This window comes from Onthophagus taurus, chromosome 6 (assembly GCF_036711975.1).
Source record: "Onthophagus taurus isolate NC chromosome 6, IU_Otau_3.0, whole genome shotgun sequence".
Taxonomy (NCBI): domain Eukaryota; kingdom Metazoa; phylum Arthropoda; class Insecta; order Coleoptera; family Scarabaeidae; genus Onthophagus; species Onthophagus taurus.
Window position 1 is genome coordinate 3,760,581 of NC_091971.1, and position 20,268 is coordinate 3,780,848.

Genomic DNA, 20,268 nt, shown 5'->3' on the forward strand with positions numbered 1-20,268 from the left:
CTTTTTTAATCCAACATTAATAATAATTTAGCAATATTTATTTTAATCTACACTCTTTCTTTTGTAATTTGTGCTAATTTCAAGATTCCAACCCAATTTTTCTAAGAGATACGTATTTTTTATCTCCTAAAACAGTAGGTTTTTGGATATTTTTTGATTTAATCATCCAGAACTTTTTCAATCCAACTCTCATAATGATATAGCATCATTTATTCGAATCTACACTTTTTTTATTGCAACTTGTGCAAATTTCATAATTCCAACCTTATTATCCTATGAGTTAGGAATTTTTATCTCTCCTAAAACTTTCATTTTGGATATTTTTTGTTTAATCACCCAGAACTTTATTAACCCAATATTAATAATAATTTAGCATTATTTATTCGAATCTACACTCTTTTTATTATAACTTGAGCTAATTTCAAGATTCCACCCCGATTTTTCTAAGAATTAGGAATTTTTTATCTCCTAAAACACTAGCTTTTTGGATATTTTTTGATGTAATCACCCAGAACCTTTTTAATCCAACTCTGACAATGATATAGCATTATTTATTCGAATCTACATTCCTTTTATTGCAACTTATGCAAATTTCAAGATTCCAAGCCGATTTTCCTAAGAGTTAGTAATTTTTATCTCTCCTAAAACGTTCATTTTTGGCTATTTTTGATTTAATCACCCAGAACTTCTTTAATCCAACATTAATAATAATTTAGCATTATTTATTCGAATCTACACTCTTTTTATTGTAACTTGAGCTAATTTCAAGATTCCAACCCGATTTTTCTAAGAATTAGGAATTTTTTATCTCCTAAAACAGTAGGTTTTTGGATATTTTTTGATTTAATCATCCAGAATTTTTTCAATCCAACTCTGATAATGATATAGCATCATTTATTCGAATCTACACTTTTTTTATTGCAACTTGTGCAAATTTCATGATTCCAACCTTATTATCCTATGAGTTAGGAATTTTTATCTCTCCTAAAACTTTCATTTTGGGTATTTTGTATTTAATCACCCAGAACTTTATTAACCCAATATTAATAATAATTTAGCATTATTTATTCGAATCTACACTCTTTTTATTATAACTTGAGCTAATTTCAAGATTCCACCCCGATTTTTCTAAGAATTAGGAATTTTTTATCTCCTAAAACACTAGCTTTTTGGATATTTTTTGATGTAATCACCCAGAACCTTTTTAATCCAACTCTGACAATGATATAGCATTATTTATTCGAATCTACATTCCTTTTATTGCAACTTATGCAAATTTCAAGATTCCAAGCCGATTTTCCTAAGAGTTAGTAATTTTTATCTCTCCTAAAACGTTCATTTTTGGCTATTTTTGATTTAATCACCCAGAACTTCTTTAATCCAACATTAATAATAATTTAGCATTATTTATTCGAATCTACACTCTTTTTATTGTAACTTGAGCTAATTTCAAGATTCCAACCCGATTTTTCTAAGAATTAGGAATTTTTTATCTCCTAAAACAGTAGGTTTTTGGATATTTTTTGATTTAATCATCCAGAATTTTTTCAATCCAACTCTGATAATGATATAGCATCATTTATTCGAATCTACACTTTTTTTATTGCAACTTGTGCAAATTTCATGATTCCAACCTTATTATCCTATGAGTTAGGAATTTTTATCTCTCCTAAAACTTTCATTTTGGGTATTTTGTATTTAATCACCCAGAACTTTATTAACCCAATATTAATAATAATTTAGCATTATTTATTCGAATCTACACTCTTTTTATTATAACTTGAGCTAATTTCAAGATTCCACCCCGATTTTTCTAAGAATTAGGAATTTTTTATCTCCTAAAACACTAGCTTTTTGGATATTTTTTGATGTAATCACCTAGAACCTTTTTAATCCAACTCTGACAATGATATAGCATTATTTATTCGAATCTACATTCCTTTTATTGCAACTTATGCAAATTTCAAGATTCCAACCCGATTTTCCTAAGAGTTAGGAATTTTTATCTCTCCTAAAACGTTCATTTTTGGCTATTTTTGATTTAATCACCCAGAACTTCTTTAATCCAACATTAATAATAATTTAGCATTATTTATTCGAATCTACACTCTTTTTATTGTAACTTGAGCTAATTTCAAGATTCCAACCCGATTTTTCTAAGAATTAGGAATTTTTTATCTCCTAAAACAGTAGTTTTTTGGATATTTTTTGATATAATCACCCAGAACTTTTTTAATCCAACACTGATAATGATATAACATTATTTATTCAAATCCACACTCTTTTTATTGCAACTTGTGCAAATTTCATGATTCCAACCCTATTTTCCTAAGAGTTAGAAATATTTTATCTCCTAAATCGATAGTTTTTTTTGATATTTTTGATTTAATCACTCGACCTTACCAATAACGAATCATTCAATTACAACTCGTTTTATCATATTGCATTCCTTATTAATTAAGCTTTCATTTGATATATTAAGCATCAAAATATTTCAGGTTATCCATATGATACAGAATAATAAGTCCTAGTTTCAAATTAAATGCGAGGTTGCCAGCGAGGTTGCCTCGGCTGATACTATATGTTTTTATTGAATAATAAGGTTTACTGCAGATTTTTAAATATATGCACTACTGCCTCAGCAGCTGCTTCACCAATATTCACCAGATTTAATATCTTTTTAAATTTCTTGTATTCTACTGCCTCGGCAACACAGCTCGGTTGCCAAATGGCATATTCATCGTAAAAAATAAGCTATACTGTCTACTTTTCGAGTATTAATGCTCTTGCCTCGGCAGCGGTGGTTCCTCGGCTTCTAAATAATACGTTTGTATTGAAATATAAAAAATGTGTTTAAGCTCATATACGTAACAAAATACATAAATGATGAACTCAATTTGGTATTCAATAATCTAGAAAATCTAATCAGTCACCCTCCGCTTTTATAAAAAAAAACTTTTATCTTGTTTAAGAATTCGATACATTCCAGACGAAAATTTTTATCGCCAAGCTCCGACCAACTAAGTCATTCGATTACTGAAAAAGTTCTGTGGCGTACAACTTTCGCTAAAATTTCGTTACCAAAGTCGAATGAGTGAAATGCGACGCCGTGAAGCATCGCGTTACAGGAAAAGTCGACGATACCTAACTAACAACGTCGAAAATCCTCGCCAACATGCGATATATCAAATTAAGCGAGGGACAAAGTTAATAAGGGAAAAGGTCACGCGCGCGCTGTCTACCCATTTTACTAACGGTCGGGTCATCCATGAATCAACTATCAAATCGACGACTAAAACTCTCGAGTAATATTGATTTCCATCACATCGAGTTTCGTTGTAAAAAAGTAAATAAAAAAAAAAAAGTTACAACGCTTTCGGTCAACGAGGCGCAAAACAAGGTATCGATTTTGCAATTTTAAGTGTGTTTCGGTTCGTGGAAAGCAAACTAGCCAATTTGAACTTGTTAGATTAAGATAAGTTTGTAAAAAAATGTTCTTTTCTTTAATTATTATTCGGGTTTCTTTCTTTTTTGATAATTTATAGTAAATACATATTCATGTATAAATTGGAAATTTACTGCATGCACAATGGAACGTGTAATGATTCAACTGTCCGAGAGAAGCAGTAGCTCCCTCTCTCCATCCATCGTTAATTACTAACCGAGAGAGCACAGTAGTCGGTAATTGAGACGGATTCTGACCGGCTACCGCCATCTGTGTGCAAGTCACGGAAGCGTCTAATTCGATTGGGGAGTCCCCCCGACGGCATTCGCATCGAGTGGGCGTGCAAAGTTGGTTTTCAAATAGAGAGTAAGAAAAAAAATAAAGTGCCTTTGAGTACCTACTTCTTACATTTAAATAAAAAAGGCGCCATTAGGTTTTAGTTTTGCCAAAAAATAAAATATTCAATTACAAACTTTAGATTTAAAGAATAACAAAGATTTAAAAAGTTTCTATGTATATGGAAATCAGCGGGTAGAAACTTATTGGATTTTTTTCTTTCCTTCTTTGATTCTCTAAGTTAAAAAGTTTACACGAACCAAAAAGTTCGACTTTGAATAGATGTGACCGTGAAGTTTTTGAAAATTTACGACATCCCCAAAAAGCAATTTTATCAGGGTAATAATATCTCTTTACTGACTTTAAACTTTTATTTGTGCTGCTTTTTTTCGATCATCGATATTCAGCAGGAGTAAAGTGTAAGTACATCCAAAATGATTTTGTGCGAAACGTGAAACGCGTTCCTATAAAACAAACAAAAACTCGAAAGCTCATAATTAAACCGCTTTCATATTTTGCACACCGGGTCTCCGAATGGGGATCGGTTAGCGTTTTAATTGAATTTCAATTTCCGGGTAAATTACGCACGCCGATATTTTTAAAATAAATCCAGAGGTAGGCCCAAAAATTACAATTAAAATACCCAGAGTGAAATCGATACTGATATTAAATATACCGTTTGCAAATATTCAAAACTTTTTCACGGAAATTTATATTTAACTTTGAAAATTTAACAATTTATTTTTTTTTCTTATAATTTATTCAAATTAAATTATAATTTTACAATTAAATAAAATCATAAAATAATTCTTGGGCTATTTGTAACTGATTACCATATTGTAGCGCCTCGGCCTCACAAAATATTATGAGTAACACAGCGCAATGTTCCAATTCCTTGGGTTTTTGAGTCCAATATAGGTACTTTTTGGTTCAATCACTCAGAACTTTTTTAATCCAACTCTGGTAACGATATAACATTATTTATTCGAATCTACACTCTTTTTATTGTAACTTGAGCTAATTTCATGATTCCAACCCCATTTTCCTAAGAGTTAGGAATTTTTATCTCTCCTAAAACGTTCATTTTTGAGTATTTTGGGTTTAATCACCCAGAACTTTTTTAATCCAACTCTGATAATGATATAACATTGTTCATTCAAATCCACACTCTTTTTATTGCAACTTGTGCAAATTTCATGATTCCAACCCTATTTTCCTAAGAGTTAGGAATTTTTATCTCTCCTAAAATGTGCATTTTTGAGTATTTTGGGTTGAATCACCCAGAACTTTTTTAATCCAACATTAATAATAATTTAGCATTATTTATTCGAATCTACACTCTTTTTATTATAACTTGAGCTAATTTCAAGATTCCAACCCGATTTTCCTAAGAGTTAGGAATTATTATCTCTCCTAAAACGTTCATTTTTGGCTATTTTTGATTTAATCATCCAAAACTTTTTTAATCCAACTCTGATAACGATATAACATTATTTATTCAAATCCACACTCTTTTTATTGCAACTTGTGCAAATTTCATGATTCCAACCCTATTTTCCTAAGAGTTAGGAATTTTTATCTCTCCTAAAACGTGCATTTTTGAGTATTTTGGGTTTAATCACCCAGAACTTTTTTAATCCAACATTAATAATAATTTAGCATTATTTATTCGAATCTACACTCTCTTTATTGTAAATTGAGCTAATTTTAAGATTTCAACCCCATTTTTCGAAGAATTAGGAATTTTTTATCTCCTAAAATAGTAGTTTTTTGGATATTTTTTGATTTAATCATCCAAAACTTTTTTAATCCAACTCTGATAATGATATAACATTATTTATTCGAATCTACACTCTTTTTATTGCAACTTGTGCAAATTTCAAGATTCCAACCCGATTTTCGTAAGAGTTAGGAATTATTATCTCTCCTAAAACGTTCATTTTTGGCTATTTTTGATTTAATCATCCAAAACTTTTTTAATCCAACTCTGATAACGATATAACATTATTTATTCAAATCCACACTCTTTTTATTGCAACTTGTGCAAATTTCATGATTCCAACCCTATTTTCCTAGGAGTTAGGAATTTTTATCTCTCCTAAAACGTTCATTTTTGAGTATTTTGGGTTTAATCACCCAGAACTTTTTTAATCCAACATTAATAATAATTTTGCATTATTTATTCGAATCTACACTCTCTTTATTGTAACTTGAGCTAATTTTAAGATTCCAACCCCATTTTTCGAAGAATTAGGAATTTTTTACCTCCTAAAATAGTAGTTTTTTTGGATATTTTTTGATTTAATCACCCAGAACTTTTTTAATCCAACTCTGATAATGATATAGCATTATTTATTCAAATCTAACTCTTTTTATTGCAACTTGTGCAAATTTCATGATTCCAACCCCATTTTCCTAAGAGTTAGGAATTTTTATCTCTCCTGAAACGTTCATTTTTGAGTATTTTTGATTTAATCATCGAAAACTTTTTTAATCCAACTCTGATAACGATATAACATTATTTATTCAAATCCACACTCTTTTTATTGCAACTTGTGCAAATTTCATGATTCCAACTCTATTTTCCTAAGAGTTAGGAATTTGTATCTCTCCTAAAATGTTCATTTTTGAGTATTTTGGATTTAATTACCCAAAACTTTTTTAATCCAACATTAATAATAATTTAGCATTATTTATTCGAATCTACACTCTCTTTATTGTAACTTGAGCTAATTTTAAGATTCCAACCCCATTTTTCGAAGAATTAGGAATTTTTTATCTCCTAAAATAGTAGTTTTTTGGATATTTTTTGATTTAATCACCCAGAATTTTTTTAATCCAACTCTGATAATGATATAGCATTATTTATTCGAATCTACACTCTTTTTATTGCAACTTGTGCAAATTTCATGATTCCAACCCTATTTTCCTAAGAGGTAGGAATTATTATCTCTCCTAAAACATTCATTTTTGGCTATTTTTGATTTAATCATCCAAAACTTTTTTAATCCAACTCTGATAACGATATAACATTATTTATTCAAATCCACACTCTTTTTATTGCAACTTGTGCAAATTTCATGATTCCAACTCTATTTTCTTAAAAGTTAGGAATTTGTATCTCTCCTAAAACGTTCATTTTTGAGTATTTTGGATTTAATTACCCAAAAGTTTTTTAATCCAACATTAATAATAATTTAGCATTATTTATTCGAATCTACACTCTCTTTATTGTAACTTGAGCTAATTTTAAGATTCCAACCCCATTTTTCGAAGAATTAGGAATTTTTTATCTCCTAAAATAGTAATTTTTTGGATATTTTTTGATTTAATCACCAAGAACTTTTTTAATCCAACTCTGATAATGATATAGCATTATTTATTCGAATCCACACTCTTTTTATTGCAACTTGTGCAAATGTCATGATTCCAACCCCATTTTCCTAAGAGTTAGGAATTTTTATCTCTCCTGAAACGTTCATTTTTGAGTATTTTTGATTTAATCACCCAGAACGTTTTTAATCCAACTCTGATAATGATATAACATTGTTCATTCAAATCCACACTCTTTTTATTGCAACTTGTGCAAATTTCATGATTCCAACCCTATTTTCCTAGGAGTTAGGAATTTTTATCTCTCCTAAAACGTTCATTTTTGAGTATTTTGGGTTTAATCACCCAGAACTTTTTTAATCCAATATTAATAATAATTTAGCATTATTTATTCGAATTTACACTCTTTTTATTGTAACTTGAGCTAATTGCAAGATTCCAACCCGATTTTCCTAAGAGTTAGGAATTATTATCTCTCCTAAAACGTTCATTTTTGGCTATTTTTGATTTAATCACCCAGAACTTTTTTAATCCAACATTAATAATAATTTAGCATTATTTATTCGAATCCACACTCTTTTTATTGTAACTTGAGCTTATTTCAAGATTCCAACCAGATTTTCTTAAGAGTTAGGAATTATTATCTCTCCTAAAACGTTCATTTTTGACTATTTTTGATTTAATCATCCAGAACTTTTTTAATCCAACTCAGATAATGATATAACATTATTTATTCAAATCCACACTCTTTTTATTGCAACTTGTGCAAATTTCATGATTCCAACCCTATTTTTCTAAGAGTTAGGAATTTGCATCTCCTAAAACGATATTTTTTTGGATATTTTTTGGTTTAACCTCCGACCTTAACAAGAACGAATCATTTAAATATAACGCGTTACATCACATTGAATTCCTAATTAATTAAGCTTTCATTTGATATATTAAGCATCAAAATATCTTAAATTATCCAAATGATATAGAACAAAAAGTCCTAGTTTCAAATTAAATGAAGCTCTATTAAAGAACTCGATGCTAACCGTTTCATAAATTAAATTAAGACGAATTATACCACATCGAAATCCTTATTGTTTAAGCTTTCTTTTAAGATATCATACACGAAGATATCTCAATTTATTCAAAAGATACAAAAAGTAGAGTTGGAGCCTCGTTTTAATCATATAAATCTCTTATAAAGAGCCTGACCTTATCGATATCGAATTATTCAAATATAACGACATATTCTGTGTTGAATCCTTATTAATTAAGGTTTCTTTTGATATATCATGCATTAATTTATTTTGATTATTTTTTTAGATACTGATAATCAACGAGTTATCATCCATGTAAGAGACGTAAACGACGAACCACCATACTTTATCAATCGCCCATTACCCATGCAAGCTGTGGTTCAACTAAACGCTCCGCCCAACACGCCAGTTTTCACCCTTCAAGCCCGCGATCCAGACACCGACCATAACATTCACTATTTCATCGTACGCGATCGTACAGGGGGTAGGTTCGAGGTGGACGAGAGGAGCGGAGTGGTCAGAACGAGGGGCACGGATCTCTTTCAACTCGACATGGAGTACGTGCTCTACGTGAAAGCTGAGGACCAGAATGGAAGGGTCGACGAGAGAAGATTCCAATCAACCCCCGAAGAGAGGTTGTCCATCGTTGGTGGAAAAAGAGCCCCTCAGTTTTACATGCCTAGTTATGAAGCTGAAATACCAGAAAATCAGAAAAAAGATTCCGAGTAAGATTAATTTTTTTTAAATAAATTTAATTTATTTGAAATGTTGATGTTAGAGCGATAAATGATAACTGACGGAGATATTACAATTAATTTTGATTGGAATATGAGATGAGTACAAATAATTACAATTGTTGTTTTATTAAAAGCGATTTATAAACTAGATGTGAATTAAAGCTTCGTTAAGTTTTAATGGCTGTTATTAACAAAAACTCATTTGTGTTTGATTGGAAAATATTCAAATTCATTTTGGAACCTATAATAACACAATAACCTTTTGGATATATTCGTTATAATGGATACAAATTTAAATTAAATATTTCGTCAAAATCATCACCTTATTTATAATTCGGGCCGTTAAAAAAAATCGGGTTTGATTCAAAATTGGGGTAGTTTTCCAATTGAATATAGGATTTACAAATTTACGTCGACCTCCCATCGCGTCGGACCTTTCCTACAAAGCCCTTGCAAATTAAATATTGATCCTTGGACCCGTGGTGGTATAACCTGCCTCGTTTTTGGGGCGTTTTTGGTGAAATCCGAACGTACGTAAATTACAATGCGTTAATTTCAACACATTATTTCTGTGGGTAGAGAGGGATGAAGCGCAAAAAAATGTTTCGAGTTCGTGGGGTTATTGCAACGTTACGTTTAATTGGAGTTTTTTATGACAGTTTTCAAAAATGATACAGAAAAAACTTTGACGTGGTCCGCATTTGGAATGACATATCTGGGCTAAACCAAAATGTGCTACTCGTTTTTTAAACACATTTTACCTGTTTTTTAATCTATTATCTGAATTTAAATTTTAATGCTTTTGAAAAGTTTATGAACCGATTTGCATAGTGCGTTTTCGTTCTTTTTTTAATTAAATTTCTTGTTACAACCTTCACAACTTCTTTTCACATGTTAATACTTTCTTTGCATGTACGATATTGCCTTTGATTTGACGTCATGTTTTCTTAATTGTCGTATAAATAACATATATATTCCGGGTAACGTTGTTTAAAACTAATAATAAAACTAAGTCATGAATAAAAATTAACATAAAAGAAATAAATTTGCAAACTTATAATCAGATGCGTGTTTCTACAAACTTAATAACACGTAATTTTTCTTTGAAAAGTCGCTTTAAATTCATCTGAAATAGATGATCTAACCCGATTGTTTTGTTTTATTTCTTTTTAACAGTCCAATTAAAAATTGTCTTTCTTTTTAAAATAAGATTTAAAACGTTAAGAAAAGCAATTTACGCAACTCAAGTCCCTATTTTCATCCTTCCGAATTTAAGACGACAAACTTTGTACAAAAACACCAACTCCTTCAAGTAAACTTCGAAGGGGCGAAAAGTTTAAGTGATTGTTTGCGTTTCCTTCACAATTTTCCTGTAAATCTTTATTGTTAGCATATTGTAATAAAGCTTCCGAGACAGGTTATCTGAGAGAGAGAGACATAACCTCAATTTATTTGACATTTAATTTTTAGTTGCTCATAATTCTTTTCAAACCGTTAATATTCATTAAAAAATATCCAAAATGGGAAGATAAACGTCAGCAACATCTAATTTATTAGATTCCGGAAGACTTTGAACAATTTTGACTTGGGAAATTGAATTTTAAATTTGTAAACTTCAAACTTCTTTTGTGGTTGGAGAATTTTGAAACCTCCAATGCATGACTGAAATAGAAGGACATATGCATTAAATACGAAGTCTCATCCAGAGTAGTGAAGGAATAAAGAAGATATTAATAAAAGAAATTTTGGAATTTTGAGTAATTCAAAAGAAATCCGATGGATGGCGCTTTCGAACTTTAGAAATATTTAAAATATTTTTAAAAGAAGAAATGGCGCGAAACCCATCTACCAATGAGGATAGAGGGTTTAAAATAAAAGGAAGGAAATTTTCTGGAGAAGGGGAAAGGGGTATATAAGAAGAGGAAAAAGTTGAGCCAAGTCAGTCCAATTTAGTAAGGGCAAGAGCTCTGTTAAATTTGATTAAAAAATCTAACCTAAAAAAAATCCGAAATAGTTTCCTAACCTAAAATTAGTTCTCCGATAAGTTCAATCCTTTGATTATATATAATATGGATTGAGCTAACTGAATATATCTACTAACAAAAATGTGGCTCAAGGTGAATAGACGCAGATGGAAAGCGATAATGTGAAAGTGTAACAAAGATAGACATAAAACGGTACTAAACAGACGGGCGCATGCGCACAAAAGTGTCAAACCTCTTCCATTTGACGTTTATCGTTTTGTTGTGTCACAGCCAGTCACACCGTTATGTTTAAAAATGTATTGTTTCGTGTGCAAAGTTCGCGATAATACAGTTTCACATCACCTGTAAGTAATTATAAATGTTACTTCTAATTGATAGTTTTTTACCTGATTCCTGAAAATTTTCCAAGGGCATTTACTACATTCCTAATCCAAACAATATAAGATTGAAGAATAATTATCCAAGCCGAAGCTTTCCGGAGGCTTTCCATTTTCCATTCCTAAGAGGGACCTTCCAACCCAACAGAGATCTTCAATCGAATTGAATCGCACATAACCTAAAAGTTATTTATCAGATAAGTGGGAATTTTACTATTCATGTTCATGTCAGTAATTCAAACTAACTTACGAGTCTTTTGAAGAAACAAAATTGCACAATAACACTGTTATTCTTGCATTGTTTGAGCATTTATCGATTTTTATCGACAGACTTAACTCTTTATAATTTTTATTAGTTTCTTAAGGTAAACATAATAGTTTGAAATCTTTCTTTATCGGTGGTATACGCTCTCTCTCTCATTCTCAGTAGTCTCAGTTAAGGAAGTTAAAAATAGAAACCTGTAAAATTAATTTTCCTTTCTTGAACCTAAACTCGCTGTCTTATTATTATTATTTTTATTAAAACCCTGAGATAAGAGTATTCAAAAGTTTAGTTAATAATAAAGTTAATTTTTTTTGTTAAACAAAATCCATGTTTCCTTATCAATTTAACAAGTTGAACAAAACGTTACAATATTTATTATTTCCTTTTTTAGCATCATATCAGTGAAAGCGAAATCGTTTGCTGACCGAGAAATCAGATACACCTTAAAAGCCCAAGGACAAGGAGCTGGAACTTTCAATATTGGCCCAACTTCCGGAATCGTAAAATTAGCGAAAGAATTAGACTTCGAAGATCTTCGACAACCCCACGTTTACTCCTTAGTGGTAACAGCCACCGAAGATTCAGGTGGATTTTCAACATCAGTTGAGGTAAAAACAAATTTTTTAAAAAAATCTTTACACCAACATAATTTTTTAATTTTTAGTTAACCATAAGAGTAACTGACGTCAACGACAACGCCCCCAAATTCGAATTACCCGATTATCAAGCCCATAATGTCGACGAAGACATCCCACCAGGAACCAGTATATTAAAAGTGAAAGCGATGGATTCGGATAGCGGCGCAAACGCGGAAATTGAATATTTAGTTTCCGACGATCATTTCAGTGTTGATCCGACCGGAATTATCTCAAATAACAAACAATTAGACGCCGATAACAACAATGCTTACTACGAATTCGTCGTTACCGCCAAAGACAAAGGGGAACCGGCTAAAACTGGAACAGCAACCGTTCGAGTTTACACCAAAAACAAAAACGATGAAGAACCAAAATTTTCACAACAAGTTTACACCCCAAACGTAGATGAAAACGCCGGCCCAAACACTTTAGTAACAACGGTAGTCGCCTCTGATAAAGACGGAGATAACGTTCGATTTGGATTTGTTGGCGGTGGCACAAGTTCCGGTCAATTTGTGATCGAAGAAATTACCGGGGTAATCCGACTTCACAGTAAAGCGATCGCGCTGGATAAGGACAAATACGAACTTAATGTAACAGCAATGGATGATGGGGCTTGTTGCGTTAACGGGGATGCTACAATACATACAAGCACGGCTGTTGTCGTCGTTTTTATCACGGACGTTAACGATAATAAGCCGGTTTTTGAAGATTGTAGTAAATATTATCCAAAAGTTGAAGAAGGCGCCCCAAACGGATCGCCCGTTATTAAAGTCCACGCTAAAGATGAAGATAAAGGCGTGAATGGGCAAGTTAAATATTCAATTGTGCAACAACCAAATCAAAAGGGAACTAAATTTACTGTTGATGAAGAAACTGGGGATGTTTCGACGAATAAAGTTTTTGATAGGGAAGGTGATGATGGGAAATTTGTTTCTGTTACTGTTAAAGCGACTGATCAAGGAGAACCTTCTTTGGAGGGTGTTTGTTCTTTTACTGTTGAAATTACCGATGTTAATGATAATCCACCGTTATTTGATCGACAGGTAATTTTGTTTTATTAGGTTATGTTTACTTGAAAGAAATTTATTTTTTTAAATAAATCGAATCGTTAAAATAAGCCATAAAGATTTGTTGTACAAAATTTCTTTAAAAATAGTTGGAGCACGACGTTGATTTTAGCAGCTTGCAGATATAACTCGAGCTAAGCTGGAATTCGCTATAACGCCACTCACTTTTTTTGTGCATATCCAACGACAAAAATCTATCAAAGTTATGTTTGGGGAGCGGAATGGTTGCGTTATTGGTTTACCCAGCTCAATCCAATTGTTAGGAAAACGAGTTTTTGAAATTTCCTGCCTTTTAATGTGGAATGTGGAGGTACTCTTATTGAAGATCCATTTTTGGGCGTTATTATGAAGGAATGTTCTCTAAGATACTTGGCAAAGAGTTCTCGTAAAGATTACTGTAATACAAACATTATGAAAAAGTGTGGATTGCGATGAATTTTGTGTAATGCGTAAGTGCAAAAAAATTACTCTCGATATATTTGAATAAATTGTAGGTTGTATAGATACAAGCTGTATTTTCAAAAACATCTCTTTCTTTCCCTCTAAACATTTGACGCCTATTGCTCAAGATATGTCTCCCTTATGGAAGGCCATAAGGGAGACAGCTTTCCCTGTTTTGAGCTTCCTAATAACATCCGTCACTCCATTTTCTGCTTCAGATCCTTGTTGCTTCCGAGTATATATTGATTAGCAATAGCAACAATATAAAGCCTTACCTAACTCCCTTTAAGATCGTTATTTGTCCCAATGTCTTACCATCAACTCGAACTTCCCCGGTTTGATTCCAAAATAAACCAGCGATTACACGAAGATCTGCATCAATTTCCACACATCTTAGAATCTCTGCAAGCATTTGGTGTTGTACGCAATGTACGAACTGAGCGTCACTGATCTGAACAGTATATAGTGATTCATTGAGTATCCACCAAATAAACCAGCTCCACTTCCAGGATGACCACCACATCCAGATCCAGAACATCCTAAAGTACCATTTCCAGAACCAGCTCCACTTCCAGAATAACTACTGCTTCTAGAATCGTCACCTCCACATCCAGATCCAGAACATATATTTACATTTCTTCCGCAATTACCGGAAGTACATCCTTTTAATGCAAATTCCTCGACGTTTTCACCGAAAGAAACGCCTGTTGAGCATTCGGGTCCGCCACAATTTTGTCCAACGTCAGATTTGACGTCACAATTTCTCGAGGAACACGGTTTTGATGGTTTAGCGGATGGAGTTCCGAATTCTGTTGAGATAGTGGAGTGATAGTGATTCATCTTTTGCCAATAGTGTGTAACATTTAGTCCAATACGAGCAGTATATAATCTTCTAGCAGTAACTTTTCCAGTACTGTTTAGTCCTTTGCCTGCAGCATCTAGTCCTTTGCCCGCAGCATCTATTCTTATATTTGCAGTATCTATTCGTCCAATGGTAGTAATTTGTCTTATCTTATCTTTTTCAAGCAGTATCTAATCGTCTACCTGCAATATTTACTCCTCTGCCAGAAACATCTAATCGTTTACAAACAATAATTAGCTTTCGGGCAGCAGTACCTACTCTTCTATGAACAAATCTAATATTGTAACGAAAATGCAGTCTACCATTTATCACCCATCTTGCCTTCAGCTTGGAGTACTTTTCAGCAAGTAGTATTTAGACTTATATTAACATTATCTAATTTTCTGCCATCAGTATGTAATCATACAACATTTTTCTGGAATTTTGTTTACTTGATATTTACATAATTTCACCCCACTAAATTAAAATCTTAGATGATTAAATTCCAATAATTTTAAAAATACATTATAAAATTACAACGTCGTTTTAATAAACTAATTTCAAAAGCACCTCGAAATTTACTCTTTCAAGTAAACTACAAAACCTTAATTTCTTTAAATTATAAAAACCCATTATTTTTTTTAGAAATACGTTGAAAATGTAAAACAAGATGCAAGTATAGGTACAAATATATTAAGAGTATCAGCATCCGATGAAGACGCAGACAACAACGGAGCAATAGTCTACAGTTTAAACGCGGGATCAAACATTCAAGATTTGGAATACTTCGAGATTCAACCAGAATCCGGTTGGATCGTACTCAAAAAACCATTGGACGTAAGTTTTCTTTCATAAACGAAAAAGAAATTTAGGTAGGCTAGTTTTTAAGAATAATCTTAAGAAATTTATATATAAATGTTGAAGTCAGCGAAGAAGATTTATTTTTCTTATTTTTTTTTTGAGTTAATGAGATTTTTGAACGCAAAAGATTGAGTGAGTTGAATAAGTGAGATTCTTTTAGTTTTATTCGTTTTTTTGAGTGGTAAATTTTAGGACGTCGGATCAACAAGTTCTTCTCCAAATTGTGGATGCTGTTGGCGCTAGGTACGAGTGGATAGCTGCTTCTTAACTCATTTCTCCAGTGCACCTTTGTTTGAGTTGCTCTGATGACCCCATCTCAGCGGGTCAATTTGCACTGATCTCTTGATCTTTGTTGACTGAGTTAGTTTATACGGCACACCTTGCATATTATAGTATCTTTTTATGTACATGTGGATCATTGATTATTCACACTGCATAAATTATTAATTATTTGATTAATGCATTGGGAATAATTTGTGATTACGTTTTTTTTTTTGAAAAATTTTTTTTTGTTTTCGGCATATTTATTTTTTTTTTTGGCCGAAGACAATAATTGCTTAATTAAAATGATTTTTATTCTGGTTTATCTAGAATGAAAGTTATTGATTTGTCCATAGGCCTATTGAGACCATCTATCACTCTTTTTGATTTTGTTTTTGATTTTTTTTTTCGAGTAGCAAGGAGCGCTGACTTATTAATTAATAATGATGATGATGATTATAATACATTTTTTTGAAAACATTTTTTGGTGATTTTTTTAACCAGGAATTTTTTGCGCCACAGGATTTTTGCGGCCACCCGGATATTTTTGCGGATCGTCCGAAAACCATTTTTTGTGCTGTTTTTGAGTGATTTTTTTCAGGAGGAAGGCGTCGATTATAAAAAAAAATATTAAATGATAATTTTGGTCACGCCAGTCGTCGGAGGGGGCCACTTTTTGAAACCCTGGGGGTGGGCAATGGTCCCGCCTCCGACGACGAATCCCCAACATTGTGACATTTTTCAAATTGTGCAATGGGGCGCCGAGACAATGAAAAAATGAAAAACACTAAACGAAAGCGCGTGGAAAATTTTTTTGAATCGCGAATATTTTGATGCGTCGAGTATTTAAAAAAAAATTGGGGGTTTAGGGATAAACGAGAGAATTTTTGCACATCCTTGCTCTCCCGTCCGGCCCAACAAGTTTTTATTTTTGAGATCTTTGAGATTTTTTTCTCTCTGTCTATATGAGTTGGTTTTTTGTGCATGTCGATTGCTTGCTTAAAATTTGTTTCATTGGTTTTTTTTACAGATACGAGAGTTTATTTTTCTTTTTTCAAAATAATTTTGAATTTTTTTAACGAAGGAATTTTAAGATATGTAAATTCTTGGTTTTAAATTGATTTACTTGCACCTTTCTGTTTTTATTCTTCGGACGACTGCCTGTCATCTCCAAAGGGATGCTATCCAGTAAGTAAGGTGTACAGAAAAAAAAATAAAAGGATTAATCCTTTGAAAGAAATAAATAAAATAGAGAAAAAGGTAGCAGCTCGATGCTTCTTATTTTATTGATATTTAGAATTTGGTGAGGGAACATTCTTCGGAAACACAATTAAAAGGATGTTCCCTCTCGCGTATTAAAAACAAACCAGAATTTGATCTACCTAAATTTATTTTTTAGGTTAGTTTTGTCTTTTTAGGTTCCTTGGGCGTGTACGTTATACTTTAGCGATTAGTTTCCGTTTCTTACAATTCCTTTCCGAATTAAACCAGTACCGACGACTTCGCCAACCAAACCAATGTTTTATTTGACTCTTTAAACAAATAAGTCGTCGTCGCCGTCGTCGGCCCGGTTATTATTTTTATTTAATATTTAGTCGTCCGTTCTGTTTATAGTTCATTCGTTTTGAATAATATAATTTCGTTATTTCTCATTTTTACAAATAATTTTTTTAATTGTGTTGTTATTTATTTAATTGTTCTAATTTTTTGATTTTGTTGTGTTGGTTCCCTGTTATGCCCTGACCTGACCGTGCTTGTTACGTATATTTAGAGAGACAGGTACCGGTTGCGGGTACGCGCTTCAGATCGTGGCGAGCCTCCATCGTATGCGGACGTTGACGTTGAATTAGACGTCGTGGACAGAAACAATAAGCCACCCCTCTGGGACTTGAACATGTACGGCCCCATTCACATCAAAGAAAATGTCACAGTTGGTACTGTAGTGACTTCCGTTAAGGCCAGGTTGGTATCAACGGTTTGGCTACTACCAAAAAAACTGGTGTGTGGAGATTCAGGAATTTTCAGTTATCTCGTGAGGGTGGGTGGGGACTAAAAGTGACTCACTTTTGATTCACTTTTAGTAAAAAAAAGATTCGTAGGGATATCAAAACCGATTTCTGACAATTCCTAACACAATCTCTTAAAGTTCCCTAAGTAAACACCGCACATTGAAATAACACCGGAACTATTTTTATGATTAGACTTAATTATCTAATGATATTAACAAGAAATTTGTAAAACTAATCGACTCGACATCTTAAAATCGATGATATTGGCCAGAAGGACTACTTGGACGACGCCCTCAACAAAAATATCTAGAAATTTAAATAACACAAAGCCACTAAAAAAACTATCTTGTCCGTTTTTTCTGTTTTTTGTTTTCTTGACCGTCACACCGCGTTTATGACACGGTATAGCGAGAGACGTACAAGCTGGAGGCGACGGCACAGGACAAGGGCTTCCCGCCATTGTCGCGATCGGTTGAAGTCCAAATTGACGTCGTAGACCGCGCTAACAACCCGCCGGTTTGGGACCACGTCGTCTACGGCCCGATCTACATTAGGGAGAACCTGCCCGTTGGCGCTAAAGTCGTTTCAGTTAAAGCCAGGTCTGTTTATGACCTATTTAGAAACAAAAAAAAATTAAAGATAACCATAATAATACTGCTACTATATTCGGTGTGGTCCTTCTTGTTTTATTTTTTAACTTTGGTTCAGATTTCTTTCTTTGTATGTATTTAGATTATTTAAAAATAATTATAAATTATACACAAAACTTTATTTGTCAAGCATATATGAATAATCTAAAAACAATCTTGTTTTTTTTTTCGTACTGAACCTCAGTTTTTTCTTTAATTTTTTTTTATTTTCGGTTCGTTTTCTTTTGGGTTATTGTTCCCAACCGCGCGGTTTTTGCACGATAACCGCGCGGTTTACAATAAATAAAGGAAGATCCTTAGTAACCAAGTAAACGTTTGCGTTGGCAAATTCATTTCAAAACGAAAAAAAAGTACAACTATATGGTCATTTTGCACGCTTTACCTGTACGTTTTAGGAAAGAAGACCCTGAGAGATGGTTTTAAGCACGTGCATCTCATCAGAGGTCAAACAACAAAATAAATTAAAAGATTTTTTGTCACATCTTTAAGTTTAAAAAACAATAATTATCCTTATCCTTAAAATATTTATTATTTTTAAAGTTCACCCACATTTAGTTGTTTGACGGCAACGTTAGGGTTCTGAATGGGAATGTGGAAGGTTGCTATGTTGGAAGCTTGTACGTCCACACTGGTTTCAGGATGTTAGCTTGATACCTAGTTGCTTGCGTTTTGAGAAAATATATGTTTTCCATGTAATATTTCGATAAAGGTGGTTCCCTAGGTGTTTGACATCTTCTGCTTGTAAATTGCTCTATGTATAATAAAGATGAGATCCACTTCTAAATTATCTTTAAATTATGTTGCAGATTCATCTAAAAGCAGATTACATCAGTGTGAGATGCTAATATTACGTTATCATCAGCATATATTGCAAGTGGTACTTTTCGCTTATGGCAGATCTGACATATACAATAGGTACATTATTGGGTCCAAGACGCAACCTTTGAGGCACTCCTGATAGCAAGGGATATAAATTGAAATTTTGTTTCACCCATCTGTCAGATACGATTTCAGCGGTAGATAGCGTGGAAGATGTGTCACATCTTATCAAAGGTTTGAGATATGTCGAGGAAAGCTGCAGAGTAATATCTTAGATTTTTATTAATTTGATTGCCATATCATAAAATTGCTGGTTTCTGCTTTTCCTCATAAATACTAAGATCAGATTTTAATCATAACATCAAATATCCTCATCATCCATAAACACTCAAGACGTCATTGACATAAATGTGGAAAGCCGCTAGGCTAAATGCATGTTAATTAGGGTCTAGACGTCTACTTGGCCACCAAATATATCAATCTCCAAATCTCTTCATCGTTTCTAATAACAAAGAGGAGAAACTATTTGATCGAAATGTTGATAACAAGCAGTTTTGAAGTAGTTGAAAAAATTACTGAACCTAAATATATTCTGGGAGATTTTTAACAAAAGAAGTCTTTTTAACCATCTATTCTCAACGGAAATGTTTTCTATATAATTCTTCAAATCACAGCTTAGAACAGGCTGGTCTACGCCAAAGCCAATTAAGGTCTCAGATTGATTGTATTTGAAAATGACAAATCACTTTTTCTAGGTTTCTAGTTCTAGGATTACTTAAATGATCAACTTCGTTGCAGTGTCCTTCATAACTTCAGAGATCAAACTAACGTTGTTCTCCTTGGTGTATGCAGTTTCAAAGTGACACCATCTTGTTCTGATAATGTATTAATAATCTGCTTCATTCTGAAAACGAAAAAACAACTATCTCGTACAGATTTGAATTTAGCCTTAATTTGACTTTGTTCATAACCTCAACCCTATCAAGATTGGAACAAAAAGCTCAAAATGGTACTAGTTACTACTATTCTATAATCTAAATCTTTCACTATTAAGGTTATTATCAAAGCCGAAGTATCTTACGGCTGAGGCCCCATTACTTTAAAGTATAAATATGAACCATTGGGGAACTAATATTTTGCAACCTAAAGCCGAGGTCGGTTGCGGCCGAGGC

The 20,268-nt window shown here is 32.5% G+C and overlaps 1 protein-coding gene and 1 long non-coding RNA gene across 13 annotated transcripts in view; one reads left to right on the forward strand and one right to left on the reverse strand.

Annotated features, from left to right (window-relative positions):
* The window catches only part of LOC111414968 (neural cadherin), a 286,762-nt gene that overhangs the window by 36,077 nt on the left and 230,417 nt on the right, over positions 1-20,268 (forward strand). For 4 of the 12 annotated variants that reach the window (XM_071197078.1, XM_071197082.1, XM_071197080.1 and 1 more), the window contains exons 3-8: positions 4,189-4,200; positions 8,429-8,867; positions 11,898-12,114; positions 12,171-13,190; positions 15,142-15,333; positions 17,390-17,580. In XM_071197078.1, coding sequence (XP_071053179.1) covers positions 4,189-4,200; positions 8,429-8,867; positions 11,898-12,114; positions 12,171-13,190; positions 15,142-15,333; positions 17,390-17,580 — 2,071 coding nt within the window. Of the gene's footprint in view, positions 1-4,188; positions 4,201-8,428; positions 8,868-10,933; positions 11,209-11,897; positions 12,115-12,170; positions 13,191-15,141; positions 15,334-17,389; positions 17,581-18,035; positions 18,227-20,268 lie in introns of those variants that run through there. The other 8 variants (XM_071197077.1, XM_071197081.1, XM_071197079.1 and 5 more) reach the window with 4 other exon arrangements.
* LOC139430299 (uncharacterized) lies at positions 8,930-11,850 on the reverse strand. The gene is made up of 3 exons (XR_011640769.1): positions 11,492-11,850; positions 11,251-11,420; positions 8,930-10,541 (listed from the first exon to the last, which is right to left on the reverse strand). It is a non-coding gene; the product is annotated as an uncharacterized lncRNA (long non-coding RNA).